At 42.7% G+C, this 26,128-nt stretch overlaps 1 protein-coding gene across 3 annotated transcripts; it reads right to left on the reverse strand.

Annotated features, from left to right (window-relative positions):
* gas2l3 (growth arrest-specific 2 like 3) lies at positions 1 to 25,655 on the reverse strand. Of its 3 annotated transcripts, none has more exons than XM_072673823.1 (9): positions 25,529 to 25,613; positions 19,272 to 19,327; positions 13,990 to 14,167; positions 8,881 to 8,999; positions 8,651 to 8,789; positions 6,532 to 6,595; positions 5,183 to 5,321; positions 4,244 to 4,351; positions 1 to 2,687 (listed from the first exon to the last, which is right to left on the reverse strand). In XM_072673823.1, the coding sequence occupies exons 2-9, from the start codon at positions 19,293 to 19,295 to the stop codon at positions 1,437 to 1,439; spliced, it is 2,022 nt and encodes a 673-aa protein (XP_072529924.1). In that variant the 5' UTR covers positions 19,296 to 19,327; positions 25,529 to 25,613; the 3' UTR covers positions 1 to 1,436. The 3 variants fall into 3 exon arrangements, with proteins under 3 accessions (XP_072529924.1, XP_072529926.1, XP_072529923.1); XM_072673825.1 differs by lacking the exon at positions 25,529 to 25,613 and adding an exon at positions 20,030 to 20,204; XM_072673822.1 differs by lacking the exon at positions 19,272 to 19,327 and having other exon boundaries at positions 25,529 to 25,655.
* Positions 25,656 to 26,128: the final 473 nt, after the last annotated feature.

Genomic DNA, 26,128 nt, shown 5'->3' on the forward strand with positions numbered 1-26,128 from the left:
TTATTTGACGCGACACAAGAGACCAATTTACACACACATATATACACACACACACACACGCACAGAGACTACATTCAAACCAGTTACTGTAAAGTGCTGTTAAAAATATTTCATAACTAGTACACTGACCTTGAGAGTCAAGAACATGTAACACTATATAAAGTAAGGGCCAGTTTCTATTGATGTATATATTAAAAAAAAATCAAGTTTGGCATGAGCTGCAAATTAACCATTTGAAAACCGTAATTGCGACACTGTTGTTGATCAAAAATGAACATAAACATGGGCTTCACTCAATCAGTAGTACATGATGATTTGTGTGCACGTCTAGAGGTAGTTCCTATCTTCATGACTAGCTAGATGGCCAACCATGATACCTGCATAAAAGCCTGACTGTGTTAGATCACATCACGTCAAAACTGCCAGTTAATGAGAAAAACATGCAGTCACTACTTGAAGATCCAGTAAATAATGGAACACTCACTTGAACCCATTCAGGTAAGGCACATACAACTAATTAGACTAAATATACTCAACAACATAAAACAAAACAAACAAACAAAAAAAAAAACATATACCACCCACCTCCCACCCCTAGATATGCAGCGATATTCTTGTTCTGTGATGCTCCTTGCCTTTTCATCCAGGCAAACTTGCCTTTGGTTACCATAGCAGCACAAGAGGAAGACAATAGGTCCTGCTTTGCATTAAAGGGGTTTGCAACCTAGCAATAATTACAATGTTTATATGGTACTTTATTTGTACAATGCAGTTAATCAGTCAGCAGTCTGTATGCACTCAGCATGCAACCGTGGTCCATATGGGATCATTGTGTAAAAACAGCTGTAACAGGAAAGCTGCGCAAGACCATTAGCTATTCGTTACTGGATTAGATTGAAGTTTTTTTTTGTATCAGTTTGTCAGAAATACACTGATTACAGAGTATCGTAGTGAAGCCATTATAAAGATGTGAGTAGTGTCGTGCAGAATCACTGTGAGCAGCGAATCAAAATCTGCTGCGTCAGTTACAATACAAAAATACAGCTTAATTTGAACAATTAAATGCCACCTATGATAAATGGTAAGTAACATTAATTGGATTGCAATAAAACAGCTGGAGTAACGAGAGACAGGCCTCTTTCTGCTGTTCTGTTTAGCGTTTAGTTATAAAATAGAAGAGACATCCTCTCCAGACCCTTTTCATATGGCACAAGTTAAAACAAACAAACAAACAACAAACAAACACCAAATAAATTATAAAATGTACAACTTCAACAGACTTCGGGAAGAGAAATAACAAAGGAAAACCGTACTGCGTTCATAGCGTGAGGCTGAAGCCTTAGGCCTGTATCTCACAGCAAAGTGCTACACCTAGGGAAGGCCAATCAGAACCCAAAACTACCGAATCTGAAAAAGTAACCCCACTTTTTGCACTTTTAGCTCTTCAGCTTCTTTTTCTTACTGTTCATTTCAAAGTAGGGCTCCTCTGTGGTTTTGGGAGCTGCAGTCCGTGGCGTTTGTTTCTGGCAGGCAGTTCTGGGGCTCGGCTTTGCTGCTTTGCTCTGAGCAGGGTTCGTTCTGAGTGGGACGTTACTGCTGGTTTGTGGTTTCCTGTTCGTGCTGTGAACGGACTGCACGGACTTTGTGCTGGGGGGCTGTGCGGATGCTGCGGCGCGTGGAGCTCCTTTACCCACTCCAGCCTGCCCTGCTGGGGCTTTGGTCCTGGAGACCTGAGAGGAACTAGAGGAAGGTGTTGGGGCTTGGGTGGAGCTTTGTGCTTTAGTGTTTACCTGTGCTTTAGAACTGCTTGGTGCTTTAGAGTTTACCGGTGCTGGTGGCGCTTTGGCCTCTCGGGAGGTTTTCGCCAGGCCTGCTGGTCGAGGGGAGACGGGACGGGCCTTTCTGCCGTCTGTCTGGAGGCGGGCAGCGGGGGAGGGGGGGCGCCTCTGAGCAAGCCGTGAGCGCAGAGGGGCATGAGGTGGGCGGCCATCCCGTTGAGGAGGTTTCTGAGAGACAGGGGGGCACTGGGTGGAGGAGGGTTTGGGCTGTTTGCAGGTGGGCTCTGGGCAGACGGGACTGCGAGGCTGAGAGGGATTCCCACGTGGACGCAGCTTCAGTTTGGAGGTGGCAAGTGGAGCTCTCTGGGACGTCCCTCCTAAAACTGGTGGAGAAGGCTGGGGCAAAGGGCTTCTCTTTGGAGTGGGAGAGGGGAGTGGTGTGGTCTTGGGAGAAGGAAGTGGGGTGGTCTTGGGAGAAGGAGTGGGCATCTGAAGAGTCTTTTTGAGAGCTGCTGCTGCTTTCCTTGGCAGGGAAGGGGTGGAGGCAGGTGACTGGGCATAACCTCGTGGTGTGGCAGAGCCAGAGGCAGGCACAGTGGGTTTGGGGGTACTGACAGAACAGGATGATGAAGAAGTGGAGGAGGACGAGGAAGAAGATGAAGATGATGATGATGCAGCAGAGGTGGCTGGAAGGAGGTTAACAGCAGCGAGGGGGTCCATGGTGGGTGGCTGGGCAGCCTGAGCGCTCAGGGTGGTGCTTGGCGCAGACGAGCCTTTTTGATAAGCCAGAATCTTCTGCTCCAGAGTGGTGAACTGCAGCACGCGACCAGGGTCATACTTTAACAAGAAACCCTTCAGAGTGTCCCAACCCCCGCCTACACGCACCATCACATGCTTTCCATGCAGCATCTGTGTGAAAAAGAGCAAGCGAGTGAGTGGAAAGAATGAACATTGCTAGTTTAAGATGCTATTCGACATTAAAAGTGACCACTAGTTACTAGTGTATCTTTGTATAAACACTGGGCCTCAGTTGGGCCTCATTCACTAATATATTCCTAAGCATTTTTTTTTATGTCTACATTAGATTCAGGATGTGTTTTTAAACCGCAGGATTGTTCGCAGCTAAGCTCTCATGATAATGGATACTATTGTCTTTCTACATTTACACAAGAGCCAAATCAACACTGGTGGGCTATATATATATATAAAATATATATATATATATATAAAGCGTCAATGTAAAAAGATTGTATTCCAAGTCATTCTGGAGCATTTCTATTGACCCAATCATCATGAAATGTCTGGACACAACAAAGTCAAAATGTGAAAGAGAATTAAATGGGAATGCTTTAGAATTAGCTTAATTTCTTTATGTGACGTCTTCCTCAACTGTCTCTCTGTCAACAGGAAGAAAGGATATAAGCCCACGCATTCCATTAAAGCATAATCAGCTGTAATCTTATATCGAAGATTTCTGGCCATGGCTGGCTGTAGCATTATTAGTTAGACCCCGACTTTGCACTTTAAACACGCTTTAAATAAAGCGCAAAACCAGTGTCCAGAATCCTAATGTTTAGTTGAAAAATTAGCCAGACTTTTAGACCTAGATGATGAACTATACCTCGCGAGTATAATGTGAGCAATACCTGCAGTGGGCTCACTTCAAGCTAAAGGAGCGTGTTTACCCCTTGGTTTATCAAGCATTCTCCAAACACGTGTTCAGCGGTTATTTAACAGTGTGTACGCATTTACAGACCTTAAGACTGTTGAGCACATGCAGTTAAAACAGACTAGATTGGCTTTGCTGGATTAGTAGAATGGTTGTGAATGGGATCTCCAGGGCAATGTGCCAACCAAGGACACATTCATACTTGTGCTAACGTAAGGGTCTAGACCCCTTCTTAGTAAGTAATGCTGTTAAATTCTAAACATAACCACAATGACATTCACTCATTAAGTAGTCCTGTTTTGGGCATGTAACCAGCTTGTAAACAGGGGGAAAGGAAAACCCTTGTATCACAAATGTAAACAGCATTTAACTGAAAGGAGAAGGTGAAGTGTCTGAATTTGCAGCAACTGAGTAACTGCTAGAGAGCTGCTAGAAATAATAATTAATTCTTAATTAAAATCACAATACATCAAATTATTATTATTTATTAGTAGCCAATCACAGTGTCATTCAGTCATTTAATGGACTTTGTTATACAATACTGTGTCTGGGAAAGTGGGTATGGGGTGGGAACAGTGTCAAGAATAGGGGAAAGAATTTCAGCTGTGTAAGCCTAACCCTAGTCCTCAAGGCCAACTGCCATGCACATTTGTGCCTTTCCTCTGCTTTGGTACCCCAATACGTAAGGACCAGGTCTGGCACTACAATGTGCGGAATAGAGAGTTTGTGTGGAAAGATTGGGGGTCAGTGCTCCACGTTAAACAGACATGATCTGAATACACTTAGTAAGTCTCACCCTAATGAAGAGGATCTTATCCCCCAGCCTGTATCGTCCCTCTGCCAAATACTCAATGGAGAACTTCTGAGAGCAGTTACAGGGAGGATCGTCCAAGTCAGCTTGGTCCTGAAAGTGCATAAAGACATGAAGCATGAAGAGTGTAATGTAAGATGCAGCGCAAAACACGAACCTAGATGCTAGTTCTAGCCAGCAATTGTCTTTGAAAAAGTCCAGATTATACATGAACTAAATTGAAGCTCTAAGTAGAAAAATGTAAATTGAGCTTAAGTGTGTGTACGCATGTGGTAAAATGCTAAATAAACAACATGAACTCAAGTTTAGCTGCTCCCAAACCCTAGAGCAGGTCAGTAATTAGGACATGAGAACTGTGGGAACCTAGAGATGTGATACTGGATTTGTGCAATATGTGTTGGTTAAACGTGTTAGCAGTGAACACTTAAAGTGTATTTCTCAGTCATAAGACCACATCACATGGGGCTTCCACTCTAAACAAGGGGGGCTGTTTATACAACAAATGAAAACAAACTGAATCAAATGAGCTATGCAATAACTGGGTCAACTCTAATGCTACACAGATGGTGAATTTTGAGAGAGATCCTGGTCAGGACAAAGGTGATGAGCTCACATCTATCATGTCCTCAGAAATACTGAAATTAGTTAACTAGCTTCATCATGTCATCAAGTGTGTGGACATCTACTGCTTCTTGTACACAATCACTTGCTACTGCTGAATCTTATTTAGACTATTGATATAAAAATAATAACAATAATAATAAATCATAAACTAAAACTGTATGTATTTAGATACATTTTGCCTAACATTAACTTCAGATTGCACTTAAAAGTGAGATCAGAGAGCTGAGGCGTTTTCCAGTCTTGCTGTGTGGTGCAGGTATAGAATGCTGGCTCCACGTCCATACTGACAAGAGTACTCACTGCATGGTAGAGACCTCCATGCTGGCAGCACACAGTGAAGGTTTTGACCGGAGGGGCAGGATCTCTGGCCATTAGCAAAGATTCCTCTAGCTCAATCTCCTTCTCCAGTTTCACCAACACAGGTGGTTCAATGCCATACCTAAGATCACATCCCCACAAAATACAATAATCACAAACAAAAGATTTGCAGAACCTCGTATTAACTAGCTTAATCACATTCACAAAATTCCACTCCACAGCGGGCTAGACCTGATCCACTTAAGTGGCACAAAAGACACAAAGGCCAAACTCTGACCCAAGAACGCATTTGTTCAGTAATGTACACTGTTCCCGGATGTATAAATAATAAGTGTGTCACCTTGGTTGGGGTGAAAAATGCTCCAAATTCTATTTACAAAGTCAATTTACAACCCTGGTTGCAAAGTCTCTGAAACACTGATTTTACCTGTCTGCAATTACTGGCCAGTTAAAATCGTTCAAGCACCCCATGCGTTAAAGAACCAGTTAACAGCCCACATAAGCCACTATGCATAGCACAGCCTAGCCTATTATGAGTCTTCCATGTTCAGGGAACGGAGATCCTTCATTGCAAAAATACTATGTGCAATACCCCCCCCCCATGTGCAATTAATAGTCATTTGCTGTAAATAATATTGTTATTGCTTTTTTAATTCTTATTTATATTGTGTGTATATAGTGTAAATTATTTATCTACATTTTTGTAACTGAGTGTCTTGCTATCCCTTTCTGCTGTGACACTGAGAATTTCCCCACTGCGGGACTAATAAAGGATTATCTTATCTTATCTTATCTTATCTTCCAACATAGTATTGCTAGTTAAAGAGATTGTAGCTGGTCAACTGGGCTAGCTTCATCAGCTTCCCCGGCATCCAGCGATCAGCGTTCTCCAGCCGGCCAAGCGTTAGCTTTTAGCCTTTTGGCACTCCCCCCGGATTTCCTGTGTGGATACTTATAGCAGTGCTTCCCCCTGTTGGCTTGTTACATTTAGCCTAGAAAGGCGTTTTTTGAGCCATGACTACCAAGTAACAGTTTTGGGGTTTTGGAATACAGACGTTATACAGCAGTTTTGGTCATGTGGAATTTCTTTTTAATGACGACATCAGTGTTCTGAGGTTCAAGGTATGTCACTTCCATATGCCAAACTCTCATTTTTCAACTATGCCAAGACAAATGCAGTTTTCCATTCTAGGGCACCTTTAAAGTTCACAAATTGAGAATAACTGCTAGCATTACTTCCCAATAAACTCACTTATTCACAGAGTGAAAAAGCAGGAGTACTCTCTTGTCTAACTAGTTCTGAGATCTGTTTGAGGCAATGGTTCACTTACTTGGAGACAATACGACCAAGCTCCAGCAAACACAGACACACCTGGCGAGGGTCCTTGTGTAGAACTGAAAGAAAAAACAAGGAAAAAAATATTATAAAAATCATGTAATCTGAACTATATTACACAGTCAGTACCATTACAGTACCATTAGAAAAGACCAGATTGTGGAGGCACATTATATGGTGCTGCTTAGATTCCTGAAGTGGAGCTGATCAGTGTAATGACCATTTGACCAAGCCCTATTTGGGACAAGACATCTACAGCCAATAATCTCTAATTACACACCGTGTGATGAGAAGTGAATTTGTTTAACATCTAGCACAGAGCAGTTAGGGAACACATGGAGCACTCAGGTTAATTGATAAAAGGCTCCCTCCCACAGAATCATTAAGAGTGGGGTTTTATCTGTAGCTAAAGACATGAGGGGGGGGGGTAAGAGCAAGGGCTTAGGCTCAGCAGCACCATGTCCATTTGAACCGATTACTGCGTCCATTAGAACAACATAATTAGCTCAGAGGGTGATACACGACAATGACAGAAGTATTAGGACATGCAAAGCAGTAAAGTACAGGTTAGTGGTTAACTATACATACTGCCCAATACTCCGATACTCTGGCAAGGGCAAGCAGGTAATTTAGACTACTAAGCCTCTAGAAGCAGACTACATTGGTCTTCAAGGACACTTCCTAAATCAGACTTCAGGCCAGGTGCATTCTGCAGGAAACTATAAAGGAGACTATAAATGAGCACTTTGGGTGAATCTTTCAAATAAAAATATATAAAGAAATAAAATTACATATAATATAATAGTGGCACTCTTTTGGTGCTACATAGAACCAAGCAAAGAATAATTTACGCATCCAAATGGCTCTTTTGAGTACAGCCTTGAGATAATACTCCAGGAAACCTGTATGGGGGCTTTAGATACTACCACAACTACATTAACATGAGAATTCCTCATTCTCACAAAACTGTTTCTCTAAGAAGAAAATGACAATATTACAGAATGTCAAATTTCACACCTTTTCACGCTGATACCAGGAAATACTGCATCAGACAGGAGTGAACCCTAACAGGATGTGGGGAACGTTTTAACAGAAAAAACATTCATCTGTTGCTTTTGGATTATACCTGCACAGTTATGCAATGTCTTAGGACATGACTGATATTGCAGATGTGTGTCCTATTTACACCACTTCTATCAGAGGGTGGAAGCCAGACTCAGTTAGATGGTGTGGAGACAATTACCTGGAAACTGTGGCTCAAGTTTCTATATTTGGATGTTACGCACAGGGAAGAAATGTGAAGTGCTGGAGAATTATTTGCAAAAAGCTGTAATGGAATTAGTTTTTACAGCTGAGATTGCTTCATGGCCCTCGCTTACAGGGTCAGCAGCAGATTAGATTCAGAATGGGAGCTCAAAAGGGAAATCCAGGCTACATTGAGCAGAAGGTCTCTTTCTGTAGGAGAAAAGGACATCTTTAGCAGTTAAGAATGCCATTTACCAACTCTTCATGTGGTTAGTTTCAGAATGCAACATTCAATAAACAACCAACTGTGTGTATTAGAGTAGGTGGATAGATGAATAAAGAAAGAAATAAAAAGAATAATAAACAGCCTAATTATGCAGACATTTTTTAGGTTGTAAACATAATAAATATTGTATATTTCTTTAAAATGAAGTTTTTGTGCTTATACTTCAAAAGACTAAGAGTGTACCAATTCATTTGATTCCGCTGTCTTTTGCCCATCTACAGGATACACATTTGAGAACCCACAGACTTCCTTTAAGCATGCTCAACTGCCCTTCAAAGTTTTGTGTGTAGCCACACTAAAAGACACAGCAGACAGTTTCTCCGGTCTCACAGAAAGCTTGTGCTCACCTTCACATGAGTGTATGATGACAGCAAAAGTGGTCAGAGTCAGTGTCAGTGGTCAGAAATTGGCCAAAGCTCATACATAATAAGATAACTTTGGGTCGGGAAGGAAGGCAGAAGTCCAAAAAATGTACATAAACATTTGCATTCTCACATGAGGCCCCTTTGCTTGTGTTTATGTAGTCTACAAACTAAACATAGTCATATAATTATCTTTTTGCATTATATATATTAACTCTTACCCAAGCCCTCTGACTCAAACAAGTATGTCTCATCCACTCCAATTTGCCGGCACCAAGACAGGAAGTTCGCCGTGTTGTCCCGTGCAAAGAAAGACCTTGGAGACGCATCTTTCTTAAATGCCACTTTCTTCATAGGAAACTGTTTAGAAAACATCAAAACAGAAAAATAAGGAAAGGCAAATGCAGAAGAAAAGGCAAAGTGTTCCTTTTGCATTGTGCTTCGGACTAACCTGCTTCTTGTCTGAGAGACAGTCCGGGGGAATTTTGCTTTGAAAAATCTCAACAAGTCGGCAGAGCTTTGCACCGTTGTTTAGCTCATCCATGAAATGCTCAGCTCTTACCTCTTCTCCTGGGGAGGAAGAGAAATTGAGAGAGAGAGTGAGTGAGTGAGTGAGTGAGTGATGAAGCGAGAGAATGTTTAGTTTATTAGGCAAATCCAGGAATCAGAGCATGAATCAGATTTTAGGACGCTGCCAAAAACACAATGGAAATGGTGGAGCACAAACTAAGCTATCCCTTACTTCATCGGCCCAAATGTCCTAAAATCCTACAGGGTTTCTAATACAATGCTGCCATTCTTCTCTTTGTGGGGTGCTTGAACACATCAATCCCTACAGCCTGGATTCTCGCTTGAAAGTATTCATTGTTCACATCACGGAGCACGGAGAACACACGGTCCACACTACTAGTGTAAATACAGTCATTTTCCTCCTCCTTGTCTCTCCCTCCCGCTGCTGCAGGTAGAGAGTGTGACTCCTATATGATCATCCTTTTCTTTCTTTAGTAATTTCAGCGTCATTTTGGGCTGTTTGTGTGGAAACTCCTCATTTATTTCCTGTTGTATCGAGCCATAAGGTCCAAACCATGGTGTGAACTGAACAGAGACATCTGTGAACCGTTTTAGCTCTATTCTGTACTGTGGTCTACAGGTCATTTGCTTTAAATGGGACAATCGGAGACAACAGTCAGCCCCCCCATAATTCACTACTTATACTTCGAGAGATACATGATCTTTAATATGTGATCTCTTTAGCTGGTCACAATGACTGGTCAGGCCTTGGAGACTGGAGGTTTGGATGGAGTCTGTGCTTCTTTTTTTTTTAGCAGACTGAGACATTCTACTGAAGACTGTTATCAGGACGTTTACTGTATAGGGCAGAACTGTAAACCTCATGAAATGAGCGCCAGCTGAAAGAGTGTGATCTACAGGGCACAAGTTATCTGAGTGACTTGCTCGTATTCTCTCCTCAGTATGGCCTACACTCGCCTGTTCTACACAGCATAAAAGTTGTACACAGGCCAGTGAACTCTTGTCGATAAACAGATTTGTATTTGGAGACTCCTGTTCTGCTCATCTTGTCTCTGATGTATTAATTCTGCCTTTTAAAAAGCAAAAAGAAATTTAGTTCTCAAACGCGAAAAAATGACATATTTCCAAAATAAGGCTTAAAGTTTGCACTTATTCATGGTTTCATTTCAAATTCTGTATATTGGATGTAAATACGAGAGACAGGGCCAGCACCCCTTACAGAGTCAGCTGCTTTTGCCTGAATGAAATCGACATTAAAATGTAGGTGCAAGTGAATCCGTAAAACCAAACAGTGCCAACATCCCCAACCTCATGTGCCAACACCCACTATGGAGACTATAGAAAGCAGGCAGGATGAGAACTGGCCTCATGCTACCACCAAGAGACATTCGTTCACCTACAGAGATATTCAGTTGCAACAGCTTTTGTTTATCGGTGCTTAAATATGGAGTATACGACGACAGCCACGTAAAGGGGATTATCTAGAATGAGGAAACTCCCTCTATTATTTCAACTTCTCTCACCTTTCCTATTTTAGACAGAAGGATCAGCTTGCCTTTTGTTCAGCATGTGTGATGCATCCAACAATGTAGTGCAAGACAAGGAAGCTCTTTAGCAATACACGAGTACAGCTCTCTAAAGGCCCTGTACATGTGAGCAAACTCCAGACTCCAGATTTTCGGACCTAGTTTCACCATCTATTACACTACCATTCAAAAGTCTGGAGTCATTAGTCATATTAATCATGTTATTTTATGTTTTTATTCATATTAAAACTTCATACTAATTTAGAATTCGAAACTACACTCAAAACTGTACATTTAGGTGTTTTAATCAATATTCAAGTATTTTTGGGACAGTAAGAATTTATGTAATGATCAACAATATAATGATATTATTCAGTTAGAACCCCCTCCTGTCAGATTATATGTTGAGAGATTTGACTTCTCAGAATTTTGGAGTGATCTACAGCTCTGTTCAGCAGTCTGAACACATTGCCTATTTTCCAGAATATCAGTTTCTTACACATTATTTGAAATCTTTAAAACATACACTGTGTGCAGAATTATTAGGCAAATGAGTATTTTGATCACATCATCCTTTTTATACATGTTGTTATACTCCAAGCTCTATAGGCTTGAAAGCCAACTACCAATCAAGTAAATCAGGTGATGTGCATCTCTGTAATGAGAAGAGGTGTGGTCTAATGACATCAACACTCTATATAAGGTGTGCCTAATTATTAGGCAACTTCCTTTCCTTTGGCAAAATGGGTCAGAAGAGAGATTTGACAGACTCTGAAAAGTCAGAAATTGTGAGATGTCTTGCAGAGGGATGCAGCAGTCTTGAAATTGCCAAACTTTTGAAGCGTGATCACCGAACAATCAAGCGTTTCATGGCTTATAGCCAACAGGGTCGCAAGAAACGTGTTGGAAAAAAAAGACGCAAAATAACTGCCCATAAATTGAGGGAAATCAAGCGTGAAGCTGCCAAGATGCCATTTGCCACCAGTTTTGCCATATTTCAGAGCTGCAACATTACTGGAGTATCAAAAAGCACAAGGTGTGCGATACTCAGGGACATGGCCAAGGTAAGGAAGGCTGAAAAACGACCAGCTTTGAACAAGAAACATAAGATAAGAACGTCAAGACTGAAACTGAAGGTTTTATGGACTGATGAAATGCAAGTGACTCTTGATGGGCCAGATGGATGGCCCCGAGGCTGGATCAGTAAAGGGCAGAGAGCTCCACTCCAACTCAGACGCCAGCAAGGTGGAGGTGGGGTACTGGTATGGGCTGGTATCATCAAAGATGAACTTGTGGGACCTTTTCGGGTTGAGGATGGAGTGAAGCTCAACTCCCAAACCTACTGCCAGTTTCTGGAAGACACCTTCTTCAAGCAGTGGTACAGAAAGAAGTCGGTATTGTTCAAGAAAACCATGATTTTCATGCAGGACAATGCTCCATCACATGCATCCAAATACTCCACAGCGTGGCTGGCCAGTAAGGGTGATGACATGGCCCCCTTGTTCACCTGATCTGAACCCCATAGAGAACCTGTGGTCCCTCATGAAATGTGAGATCTACAGGGAGGAAAAACAGTACACCTCTCTGAACAGTGTCTGGGAGGCTGTAGTGTCTGCTGCACGCAATGTTGATCGTAAACAGATCAAGTAACTGACAGAATCTATGGATGGAAGGCTTTTGAGTGTCATCGTAAAGAAAGGGGGCTATATTGGTCACTGATTTGTTTTTGGTTTTGTTTTTGAATGTCAGAAAGGTTTATTTATACATTTTGTGTTATATTGGTTTACCTGGTGAAAATAAACAAGTGAGATGGGTATATATTTGTTTTTTTATTAAGTTGCCTAATAATTCTGCACAGTAATAGTTACCTGCACAAACAGATATCCTCCTAAGATTTGCTATTTATGAGTCTTTTGGGTTGATTGAGAACATAGTTGTTCAATAATAAAAAGAATCCTCTCAAATACAACTTGCCTAATAATTCTGCACACACTGTATTATGAATCATTTTACTGACAGATGTGGACCTACATGGGTTTCCGTTTAGGATTTTACACGGACTCTAAATTTCGAAAATGCCAGTATAATCGCTGCAGTCCACTGAAAAACATGTATCTCAACTTTTGTCTGTTTTTAGTTTTTCTCCATGGTTTGAACCCTGTAGCTGCTTCTGTACACTAAGAAATAATTCTAGATGAATAGACCAATAGAAATACTTAAAAAAGGGGAGGGAATAAACTCTTATTTTTGACTTGCATTTTAGCCTTCTCCTGTAAATTCAACATTTTGGAGATACATGTTTTTCATTGTTTGGCTTTCAGTGTTTAATAAATGACTGATGTGTGTTTCTAAAAATTCTTCCCTTTTGGTGTAAACTAGGCACTCCTAATCTTGGGTAAAGCTTATATAAACCTCACTTTCACCAATTACAAGGCTGATGTGGCTTGTCCTGCCCACAGAGCCTTGACAAAATTGTATGTTCCCCCACAGGGTCTCTGAAGTCCAACTAGTGAGTAGATGCTAAGCCAGGCAGCATAACTGCTTGCTTGTTTGTTTGTTTGTTTGTTTGATTGTTAACTGTTCATGCCAGCATTCCCAGACAAGGAAACTCATGAGAAGCGAAAAGGGCGACAGCTGTAGAGAAACTAACCCCGTTGTAAGTCATATGAGACAACTACAGTGATTTTAACATCTGACAACTGACATTTGACTAAAACTCAGGGGTAACAGCTTTGCATGGCTTTGTCCATTGAGTTCAACAAGTATGCAAATTCAGATGATCAGCTTTTGAGACCCCATCACCATCTAGTCCATTATTTGTGCTCTATTATTTGTGGCTTCATAAATGTTGTTTAGCGCTTGGATCCCAATGATTGCTTGCTGCGCTATAATTTGCGGACAGACAAATCTGCTCTCATAGCATAAAAATTCTAAATGTTCTACATCAACCTCAGACAAGCTCAATATTAGCTGGTTGTCTTGGTTGTTAATAATGTTCAGTAACACAAAATAACCTCTCACCCACTGTTAGAAAGGTATTAAAGAAAGTCTTTTAATTCTAATTGGCTCATGAACATTTAACACTAGATCTATGGGACGAGCAAAAAAAAGGCATGAGCTGCTTCTGCTGTGTTTTTGATTTTGTTGATTCTGTGTACATTCCCTGGAAGCACATCCAGCTCCAGCAGGGAATAAGATGTTTCCACCTAAAAGTATAATATTTAGTGAGCCATGGACACAGCAGACTCTACAGCACCACCAGCTTATTTCAGTTCCCATTTTCCTCATTTGCAAACATAAATAATAATTTGTTAATAATAAACTTAAAAGAAAAAGGCTTGCAATTAGTGAATTTATCTGAATTCTTCTCTGCATCTAATTCCTCTAGTCACATGCTCATGTTCAGTGTAAAAATTACTGCGAAAATTAATTCCTAAAGATTCCTAAAGATTTGTAATCTAAACAAGTTGTTGTGAGGTCACAGATGTGCATATTCATATTACCAAGCATTCCACTGAGCCAGATGGCGAGGTCCTCCTGCATGGGTAACAGTGTAGCCTCATGGCGTACAGCGAGCCACTGGTCATACTGGAAGACATCTGCCAAGCCAGGTCCATGCCGAGGAGTCAGGGGGCTACGAGGGCTTTGCAGCGGAGACTCAAACTTCTCCCCAAACCAAGCCTATAGAGAGAGAAACATAGAGGAAAAAGGAGAGAGCGCGAGATGAGAGAGCATGAGCACAGAACGTAAATCAGAGACAGGTCATTCACTGTCCAATTCAATATGAAGTCAAGTCAAGCAGGGTTTCTCAGGCTCTCCGTGTGCAGCGAATGTTTTGAATTTGCCTGTTACATAAAAAGAAAAAGATTAAGCCACCTAAGGACATTCTGTACACTAAGCACAGAATGCTGCTGCAAAACAAATGAGTCATGTGCAGGAAACGGCTGGGGTTGTTTGTATGAGGCTTCCCTTTATGCTGGGGTTCCCAGGATGCTGGAGAACTGGAGCTGAGCACTGTGGGACATCTCCTGTCCTCTGACCTGTCAATATTCATTTAGTCCCAGCCTTTGATAAGAGGAGAAGGGGCGAAAATTACCACTCCAGCTTTCAGTCTCTTCAGAAGGAGCCTTCCCATTCTACAGCCTGCTTTTAACAGCAGGGTTAGCAAACGCAAACCTGACCAAAGAGTGACAATAATGATCCTAACACTCATGTACCAAATAAGTCTTGGAGTTTAGCCCAGACACTTTTATATTTCACTGTGATTTAGCTTCACGCTCTTACCAAACAATGGCATTTGAGTCTAGCAGAAGAAATCACGCTCTCCTTAGCTTTTGAGCGCTTCACATTCAAACAAAGTAAACCACAAAAACACACAGCACTGGAAAGTCGAATCTGATCCAACAATGAATTCTCACACAGGGCATTTGATCTCCCCCTTTTCTAATCTGCTTTGGAGCGCTCATTGTAACGTGAAGACCACTGCGGCAGTGAAACAACAGCAGTACTGCACATTTCTGAAGGAAAACAACATGTTGATTTCATCCCGAGTGAAAAAGTAAGGACAGAAAACCCTCTTTTTGTGGTGCTTCTGTTCGAGAGTCATCAATAGAGTCATAAAGACACGAGGCGGAGCATCTCTGTTCGGTGTGGGAAAGGCACATTAGAAAATTAAAGAAGAAAGCAGCATCAGACAAAGGTCTAATTGAGTTCATTAGCAGATTACGTGCAAAATGTAATCTGGACCAGAATGCAAAATGAGATTAGACTGGCAGATTAGCTTGTTATTCCACCTCTCCAGCATTTTCTTCTGCTCTTTACTGGAAACCCAGAACTGCCGCCATCAACACGGGCACGTGTGTAATCGTGATATTCCTGCATCACATTTTTCTCTCACGTTTGAAGCTTTGAGGCACAACAGCCGTCTTACACATCTGGGCAGAGACTCGCCGGGCATGTGACTGCTCATCGGGCCCCTCCCTCAAACCGCCTCAAACCGTTCCCACAAACAGGCTGAACTGTCTGAACGGAGAGGAAGGGACAGAACGGTCCTGGCATGTTTGTGCATGAGCAGAACAAGTCAGTCAATAGTTGTTAGGCATCCTTCAAAAAGGACCAAAAAGGAGCCTGTATGTGTGTGTGTAGAAAACGCAGGTGTTTGTGGAGACACCAGGTGCAATACTTGCACTGGCAGTCCATTCTAATCAGACTAGAACCAGGACTGTGGTGAGGAGTATTGTTACACAGCCAGAACAAACAACAATAGTTTCACTCGAAACTCGAAGCTGGAAATCTCTCCCTCACTCACTCAACTGTAATGGAGAAGAAAACTATTCAGATTCTCCTCCAGACCCTCCCTCGGCGTCCTGAACACACACATCCGAAAACCAGGGAGTGGCTGTAACTTGACAATACCCCCGTCTGCATTACTGCGAGTTTGCAGAGCTGCTCTATCCAAGCCATCCAGTGAAGATCTGGCCAGAAGGCACCAATCCTCAAAGCAAAACATAAAGAATGTGGTGCTGTAGGATATGAAGGAATCTCCCTTCCCTCATAAGCTATAACTAGATCCTCGAACATCTTACTGAAAGATCAACAACAAAACCCCAAAACACAGAAGAAAAAAAAAAGTAATTTCCAGAGCTCTTATCCTCCAGGGCTTTAATAAATGCTACTCGTCAGGCATGCAATCGGTACTTGGAAAAGCATGAGACCAGGCTTCGAATGATACAGGCTCTTAATGTACAGCTGCAAATAAAAACAGACAGCAGCAGCTGGAATGATGCATCAGAAACAACAGGACAGACGTTTAAAAAGCATAAGCAGTGGCTCCACACAGAGCTTAGCTCAGATTTGGGAGGGATAGGGAAGCCTACTTAGTGTTTTATGCACTACTAATATATGCTCAACAATTCAGAGGCCTTTCTACACAGCAGTAATAAATGAGGCCCCAGGCAGATGCTGGCTCACAACCCCATCCCCTCTGTAGTGGGATTACACATGCATGCTCGCACACACATGGTACAGCACACATTACATAATAAACTGTGCACACATGTTCTATAGGAAGCAATGTACATGCTTATGGACATTACAGAGAGCGGAAATGAACAAATTGTTGGAGTGAATGTGACGGACTGTCGTTTAGAACCTTTCAAATGTTGTTTACACTGACAACTGTACAGCTATGACTGATTCATAAGGGAAAAGACACACACCCACACCGAAACTTTTGGTGGTTGGTGGTGCTCTGCTGTGTTCTCATACTCACTACACTGTACTCTCGAGAGACATAGTAACTGGTTAGTGGTGTTAAAAGTTCTTACTCTGCTTCTTTCACAAGGCACATTCTACACAAACGTGAAGAAGCAACGTGAGTTGGTTAAAGTCAGACTCAGCTAAGCTAGAGAAATATTGTCCGGTTTATATATTTTGGCTATAAATTGGCCGATACAGATACATAGCCAAACAATTTTGCCATTGCTGCCCCCTGAAAGTCAACAAGTCAAATAATCAACAGAAGACTAGTCAGTAGACGGAGACTGAACCGAGAAGTTGAGCAGAGAAGAAAAGCATACAAAATGCATAAGGGTTATGCTTATGTGGCACGCTTGCTGAAAAAAAATGAACATGACTATGCGCTTGTGGCTCACTGTTGAGGGAAGGTGTAGCTGAGAAGCAGAGGCGGAGGGGGTGGCAAGTTAAGCAAGCAATAACAATGTTTTAGAAAAGGTCTGAAGTAGAGAGACATTTTTGAACTTTTGAAAAGAGAATGCTAAACTAAATTTATAAAGATTTAATAATTATAATAATAATAATAATAATAATAATAATAATTGACTGTGAGCACCAGGTGACATCACAAAGTGGATCAATCAACTGTATCAGCAGTAGTAGTCTCCGTAATCTATGGTTAGTAGGACTGACACTGACATGTGCCTGGTGATATGCATGCAATTACAATTCAATGATATGGGTTATGGTTGAATACATTGTGCTACACTGCAATACTGTAAGATAGACAAGAAAAATAATTTTTTTTAATCCAATTTTAGGAAAATCAACTGCCAAATCAATAAAACATCAGCTGCATAAAATCTGAGAAAAACAAGTTGACCTTTTATGCAATCAGAAGAGCAATCTAACGGTCATCACAAAATAAACCACTGTGTGACACCAATCTCTTTATGTTAATTACAAATTGATTGTGTTTGAGAATTGATCCAGTACTAAAAAAAAACATTAAACAGTAATACTCTGATATGTCAATATTTTCCTGTTGTTGGTGGTCACTATTCTTAATTGATCTTCCCCTAATCTACCGCAACTGTTTTCTAGAACACTGACAAATCTCATTCAGCCTAATTGCAGACCATCCTTAAATTCAGAGAGCCGTCCTACCTACCCAGAGAACATGAGGCCAATTATGCTCTCTGGAACTCCCAGCTATGGATGTCTGTGGCATCACCGGTGTCAGAATCTGTGATCTCCAGATCACATGGGCACAGTTCAGCTGGCTGCACCTCTTGGGAGCCTAGTAAACACCCTTTCGGATAAGTGTGATCAGCTATTTTAGACACACCCATCCAGCTACCTAACAGGTGCATAACGGTCATGCCACCTGCGCAGACAAATGCTGACCGTGGAAATGTCTTCAACAACCGCTCAGAGACAAAAGCAGTAGGTGACACAAAGTCACAGAACAGGACTTGGCACTGGAGGTGGTTGGTGTGGTGTGGTGTAGTGTAGAGGGTAACAATGTACCTGACTCGCTCTGGATAAGTAATGTTGAACACGTAAATGTAAATACAAGAAGCTGTCAAGAAGACAGGAGCTTCATAGATGGGGTTTCCATGGCTATGAGCCCACTAGCTCACCATGCTACGTAAGTACAGAGTGACGTAATGATGGAGGGGAGTAAATACACAGCCACTGGTCTCTGAAGCAGTAAGATCAATGATCACGGTGATGAATTACGCTTCCCCATCTGGCAGTCTGATGGACACATCTGTGTTTGGCTGATGCATATTGCAAACTGCATTGTTGGGTGGAGGAGGAACAATGGTCTGGAGCGCCCCCCCTCCTCCCCCTTTTCGGATCCCTTAGAAAAATCCTAATGCTTCAGCATAAAATGACAATCTAGAGAGCTGTCTGCAGTTTTAGGAAGACCCATTTTTTTTTCTGGTATGACCTCCATCGCATCCAAGACCTTTGGGATGAAATGGGCTGGAGCAGGTTTGTTTAGAAACTGACTAAGACCCACCTGCTCAGGCACCTCGGTCCGTTTTTTTGATGCACACCAGAGTTTGAAAGGCAGCATTCACACTTACTCTATCAGGGTTCGTTTAATTGATCCACAGCTGACAAATCTAAACACACCCTTAGAAAATGTGCCTAGAAAACCTCTGTGCTACATTAGTTAAATGGGACTTTCCCCAATGTTCTGTAAAGCCTGCCCAACCTATAAAATGGGTGAGGCACGAATAGTTAACATGTCACCTTGTTATATGTACACTGGCAGGCAGTGTTTCAGCTTTGATCAACACAACAAAGATTGTGACAGAGAATAAGAGAGACCGTCTGAGAAAAAGGTGCAATCCGGACGGAGTTGAAGGCTTTGTGATTAATGATAGCATGGTCATCACACAGTATACTGAATACTCTTAGTTTACTCTTAGGTTACCTTTTAGCCTTAATAAGAAGTGCAAGACGTTTCCTCTAGTTCTTGTTATCATCATCACACCATTATCCACATCTCATACATTTGTTTTGAGAAACTGCTTACCTGTAGGCTAGCCTGCACTGCCATCACTGCAATCAAGAGTGCTTTACCTCTTCATTCTGAAACACAGTAGAGAAACAGAGAGGGGGGGTTCAGTCAGTGAGTGTGCACACATCCCAGTCTGAAAATCACACTCTGCTCAAGTCTCTTGGTGGCTTTACTGAAGAATGTGTGTGACCAAACAGTATAGTTCCAACGTGCCTTCACAAAGTCTAACCATATGGCCACGAGCTTTCATAGACTGTCGGTCAGACAGGATCCGTATGCAGCCAGCCTCAGCGGCAGTGTGCAAGGCAAGCCCCATTTCCTGTGGTTCTGGAAGTATGTCATTCCATTCATCCACTGGGAATCCCAGCTATATAATCCAGGGAGTGTGTGAATTTAAACTTCTCAAATCTGTACTTTACTATGGACGTGCTCTAGTCCAGCACCTCACAGGACACAGACCATGTGACAACAAATCACACTCCCCGTGGATTAAGACAACATCAGCACAGCTGAGGAAACAAAGCAGGGTGCGCGCACACACTCACGAGAGCACACTGACACACACACACACACACACACACACACAGTAGGAGGGAATTGGGGGACAATGTGATTTGGCTTGTGCTACAATAATAAAGATGACCAAATCATTAAAATTCTAAACTCTTAAGCAGCTTCAAATCTCAACATTTAATATTAATGAGGGCGGACTCTGCATCACCTTACTACAGTCCAGAGAGAATAATGACAGTCACTGCAAAACACATGCTCACCTGAGCGTCTGAATCAGACAAAAGGCTCCTTTCCACATATGGAGAATGAGTGAAGACACATCAGTTTATAATCTGTGTGTAAATCAGGATCTCTGCTGTAGTCCAAACTAGTGAGCAGCGCAGCCAACAACCCAAACGTCAGGTCAGCTGCCCGTCACGGTCCTCAGAGCGACTGGGCAAGAGAGCGAGCGGGACAGCGACTGAGTGGATGTAGAGAGAAGGATAGATAGAGAGAGTGAGCTAAAGAGAGAGAGAGAGAGAAGTAGAGAAGGAGGGGCGAGCGAGGGGACTGAATAATGAAGAGGCTCAGCTGAGCACAGACCTAACCCTGCCGGTCCGGGCCAGGCTTTTACAATGCTCCTATTGTTACGCGCTTACACACTCACTTACACACACCAAGCAGGTTCACATGAAGCAGGGGCTTGAGCCCACAGTGACAGTGTTTTTCTCAACAAAACACAAAAACACTGCTGACAATTTTGAGTGTAGACAGAATGGGGGGGGGGGGGTGGGAGAGAGAGAGAGAGAGAGAGAGAGACAGAGGGGGACAGAGGGAGAATTATGAGAGCAGCATGGGGGTGGATACAATAAAGCCTCAAAGGCCGTTTTTCAGTCTGTTGGGTTGGTGCTCAGCTTCAAGCCCACTAAATGTCACACAGCAGAGGAAGAGAGGGGGTGGAGAGGAAAAGTGGAGGATAAAACAAAACTACAGTTTATGTCGCAGCTGGTCAAGTGGGCAGCGTAAAGGCCATGCCACGACCCGGTGCCTTGGGCAGGACGCTGCCACATTCTCCAGAGGGCTCTCTCACAGAGGGCATTCCTCTCTTTCTCTCTCTCTCTCTCTCTCACCAGCAGAGCAGGACCTGAGCACAGAAAAATGCCAACCTCCGCTCTGGAGCCGACGGTCAGGGCGAGTGGAAAGTCTCTGTCAGTAACGGCCACAAGGCTCAGCTACAAGGGGCGACTCCCACTGAGAAAGAGCACAGCTGTAACAGCTCTTACCGCTTTCTCAGGAACAGGGTTTCTAGACAGGATGGTTAAAGTGATGGTTTGGAAATTTACTCTGTTTCCATGAGGTTTGCTTCTCTAGATTAGAACATGCCATGAGGACAATTTACAGAGCACGTAATGGATGTTAATGGGCCAGTATTAGTGAAGGTCTGAAATCATGTATTGTTTTAAAAAAACAAAACACTTCATAGTACAACTTCTCAAAATAGTGATTTTACAAAACAGCAGAATTATAAATAAAAGATATAATGTATTTTTACAGCATAAATAGTTATTTTGCAGCATAAACGTCAGTAGAGCATAAACCCTTGCTCTTCCAGTGTATTCGGACAACCCTAAAGTTCGATCAATAACTGTGGTTTCCCGCAAAAGGCGGCAACTGAGTGCCATTGGGGAGTCTCAGGCAGGGTCAGCAGGGATGTCCTGATCGGATCAAGAGGATCAGAATCAGGGCTGACCCGGGCATATCTTAACAGATCTGTAACGTTATCTTAAGTCTGATCCTTTGTTTTTACCACTGTGTTCTACACAGTTAATAGGAACTTGAATTTTTGAAACTGTGGAGGAACCTTTTAAGGTGCTTTAACGAACTTAGAAGATCTCATTCTCAAGGAAGGAAGCTTTTGCAAAGAGTTAAAAAAACCTAGAGGTTTTTGTAGGGAATTGTTTTTATTTATTTTTTTATTTTTTTTATCTGTGTACCAGAGTGTCCTCTGATGTCCCAACAGACGTTCTCAAAAGGTAGCAAAACAGTTTACAGTCAACTATTTTACAGTGGGATATAGAATATCTGAGTTTGAGCTGCTTCTCCTTTTTTACTAGATAATAATTAGTGCCAGGTAGCAGCTCATCTTACCTAGAAAGCATGGCTTCATGAGCTATAGAAACACGGTATCTATGGAGACATCCCTACTAAACAGTGTTAAATTGCACTACACTCCAAGTATGTGGAGCCCTTTCGGGTGCTACACAGAACCATTTTTTCCACAAATGTAAAGGACACTTTAACCACACAAAGAACCCTTCAGCCTCCTAATGGTTCTTCAAGTTGCCATGGTTCTAGGACAGAAAGCCGAAATGTCAGTCAGTGGAGATTCTCTGAACTCAACTCTCGCTGCCTGTAACAGAAACTCAATAAACCTGCTCATTTCCATCTCGCTCTGAAACGGGACAGAAAACCCCCATAAAAGAGCAGATCGGCAGACTTCCTTGACTTTTACTGAACAGATGAGTCTGAGTGCACGCCAGTCGCACTACAATGAGCGCTAATGTTGTAATCCTGCAATAATGAACGTCTGCATGAGCTACAGCCCAGATTTGGGATTTTAATTAAACGCGGAGACGCTATAGTGAGTGGCCTGGAGAGTAAACACGGAGGGGGATGAGCGGAGGGCAGCGGCCACATGCTCCTCACGCAGGTCATTCAGCGCAGGCTCCGTAATCGCCTAAGAGGATCACTGCTCCACACATGTCCCGACGGGCTCCTTCGCGTCACCCAAAGACGGGAGACGGCACGTGGCACATGCGTGTGTGAGTGTGTGCGGGCGTTAATGGTTGAGTGCGTACACCAGCGGCTTACACATGGGTTCCAAAAACACCCCTCTCTGTCAGTCCTGATAGGGAAACCCCTCCTTTTTCATTGTGGCCTCCTTTTGTTGATAGATTCGTCTTTGTGTGTGTGCTTAATTAACCTGTCAGTTATTTTCATTAGGGCTTCCCCCACCCCCAAAGGCGCACACACACACACACACACACACACACAATTAGCGGGTCCATGAGAGTTAGGATGCTCAATGGTGTCCTTCAGGAGCCCCCCCACCCCTCGTTTCCTCAAGGAAAGCCCCTCTTAAAGACCAGTATGATGGGGACCCAGCTGCTACCTAGAGAGCTCAGCTTTGGTAATCTATACTCAGCAGCTGAGCTACTTGGCCCAGCAAAAAAATAAATAAATCTCTGACCAGGCATAAAGAGCTTTTTTGTATAAACCTTGGGCCAATGTTTAATGCAAGAACACTGAAAAGCCATTTTCCAACCTCTCCTTATCCTTAGAATTAAACAGGCCGGTTTTTGTTACTATGCCATTTAAGACCAACATATGCAAATGACTGACTGCCCTGTATTGCCCCACATTTTAAAGCAGACCAGGCTGAAACACTGGGTGGGACTAATATAGGTGAATATTTGCAAACATGTTGGCTACTCTCCACATATAAGTTCTAAAACTATGCAAATTCGAGTCATGTCTATTTTTGAGACCCCCGCATATATTACAAATAAGGCCAGTCTCGAAGCACTGCCATTCATCATTTGTGCTCGACTGGCTGTAGAGTGCTTGGACCACGAAGATCGGCACAGTAATCTGAGGAGAGTCGCTCGGCTCTCTTAGTGGTTAAGACCGTCCGCAGGCGAGCAATGTGTTCTACATCAAATTTAGGATGAAATTCAAGTATTTGCTGGATGGTCTTGGTTGATCCTTAAAAATACATCACTTTTCACCAAGAAAGAAATCAGAATACGAGAAAATAAAAGCAATGAAGGTTTTATTGTGCGTTTTGGTACGTAATCTTAGTTCTGACTGGGCGATAAAATTAAAAGCCCTCTATTAAATAAGGTGGTCTTTAGGCAGCAGACCCCTCTTCCCTCACTAATTCATCATTCAAAACAATAAGTTTATGTGTACAAAGTTTAACATTAAGGGTTAACATACCACACCAATGTCTTATGCATATAACAAAAAAAAAAAAGAAAATCTGCTTTTTTTTTTTAATGATGTGGACCCTCTAAAGCCCACAACGCACAATGCAGGCATTCATAAAGACGGAGCAGAGTAGCTTTAATTACATAAAGGTCAAGCATTAGCAAGTGTGAACTCTGACCAAAGTAAGGACTGACGGGTTTACTTTTCCACCAAGCAAGGATTGCAAACACACAAAAGGACAACAGTGGAGAAGTGAAATGCTTCAGGTTCACCAAGAGCATCAGGGTTTAAAGGTCCTCCACTGACTGCTGTAACCAAGGGCAATTCCACAGAGGCCGAGTGGGGGAGAAGAAATTACGGAGGCCATCAACACCTGGAAACCAAACAGCAATCGTTGCCTTGGCAATGCTGTGTTGCTTTGTGCCACATAATGAAAAACCGATGTCCTGAAGTGCAACAATCAACAGACTACAACAGACTACAACTGCCTCAGCGTCTATTGTCGGTGCGCCTCTCTCAGCCGTCAGCTGGTGGGTCATTAATAAACAAGCAGTAATCCAAGAGTCGCGATGACCACCAGCATGGAATACAGACAGCACTGTACATATGGCTGGGAAAGGCTTTAAAGACATTAAGCCTCCCATTCATTCACACCGGGGTATTTCTCGTTTCACCCATGTTCTCCAGTCCACAGTCTTCTGGCGTTTGACAGATGGACTTTATGCCGGCAATTCTTGGTGTGTAATGAATATTACATCTCAGACGGAGTCATGCTCACTCGTTCCCAAATACAAACAGCCAACGTTTGTTTACAACAAGGCACAAGCTTAATTTAAATGAAACATATAGGTTAGTGTTGTTAAAAGTACTGATATGCACGGTATACTGGGAAAAGCACATTGTCCAGCCAGATCATCAGTCAGATCATCTGAAAGGAAGGCAAATCAATGCAGTTAACCTATGATCTAGAGTGTGAAAAGACTGTTTGGCTGAATATGAGAATGCAAGAAATACACCCCCCCTCCAGTGCTAATTTATATGAGGTCTATGAAGGTACAACAGAGGGAAACACCTGCTGCTCTCTCCTCCTGTGGGGAAGGAAGCAGGAATCGAGGAGCCTCGACCTTTACTGACATCAATGAGGAGGAGAATAAAACTGTATTAGTATTGAAGTATTAACTTTACATTACATATTAATCCACTTTAACCTCATAAACAACATCATGCCAATGAAAAACACAAGAATATGAGGTCCAGCTAGCCACGTCTAATCAGAGGTCTCAGAAGTAGCTAGTGCAAGTGCTCTGAAGGAGTTTAGCTACTAGTACAAACACTGCTGGGTGAGAAACGTTGGCTGTCAGCTAAAACGTGACATAAATCTGACTATAAAAAAGCAAATACTTGACAATCTATTTAGCTAACATTAGGACACAGCTAAACACAGTCTAAGATCAAGCTAGCGAACTAGCTAGCACTAGCTAAACAACTATCTAAAAGTCTCAGCTATGTAAAACTGCTGACAAACTTCCCCATGGCTGCAGGAGGAGCAGTAGCACTAGATTTTTTACACATTTCCTGTGTCAAAATACGCTGCAAACTTTATATATATATAAATATGTTTGAGTTTTTCATTCTTCTTTGGGAATTATGAAGTGCTAATTCTTAGACAGCTTCCCGAGCAGCGTCTCCACGCTACTCCTCTGTCAGTAGGAGAAGCCCAGCAGGGATGAATACTCCTGGGTTTCCCGAGTAACGAGGCTGAGCTCGTCCTCACTTACGGCTTCACTTACCACAGTCAGACATCGATGTTTAGGAATGAACAGTGCAGATAGATAGTCCGAGCCTGCTGTGCAGTAAGCGGTGTCCACTCCAGACGTCTCGCTGTTCGGCTGAAGCTCGGAGCGGACGCTCATCAGCTCAGCATTTACCCGAAACTTTCTCCTTCTCCACTCGGCGTGTGCTGAAAGCCTTCCTCGCTTCCCACCCGTATTCCGACGGAGCCCGCCCTGCTGCGCTGTGATTGGCTAGTAGCTCATAGTTACGCCTCTACCCCCTTGCAGTCCACGGCGACTGCCGGCCAATCCAAGCGCAGAAGGGCGGGGCCTTGTCACAATTGCGGTGGGTTACAAAATAACGTCGCTTGGAAAATTCAGTTGAGAGGAATGTTGTTCGAACCTACCAATCACAGCGCAGCCACGAGCTCTCAACTGACCGAGGCGGGAAAAACAGAGCCGGGGACGCGCGTGGGCGGAGCGGAGGGAGGCAGACAGTGAGTAACCTCCACAACAGGACGGTAAACACGAGAAGTCATGGCAACAGAGGCGAGAATAGGCACATAAAAGACTTATCCAACAAATCCACAACTTTAATAATAGTGTAGTAACAACAAC

Source organism: Salminus brasiliensis, chromosome 2, assembly GCF_030463535.1.
Source record: "Salminus brasiliensis chromosome 2, fSalBra1.hap2, whole genome shotgun sequence".
Lineage (NCBI taxonomy): Eukaryota > Metazoa > Chordata > Actinopteri > Characiformes > Bryconidae > Salminus > Salminus brasiliensis.

Bases quoted from the DNA above. Each gene is read 5' to 3' on its own strand.
- gas2l3 (XM_072673822.1), bottom strand. From the start codon at position 25,651: ATGAGCGTCCGCTCCGAGCTTCAGCCGAACAGCGAGACGTCTGGAGTG. The intron at 9,000-13,989 runs GTAATATGAATA...CTTCCTCCCCAG, and splicing joins CTGGCTCAGTGGAATGCTTG to GAGAAGAGGTAAGAGCTGAG. The intron at 6,596-8,650 runs GTAAGAGTTAAT...TTTTTCTTTCAG, and splicing joins GTTTGAGTCAGAGGGCTTGG to TTCTACACAAGGACCCTCGC.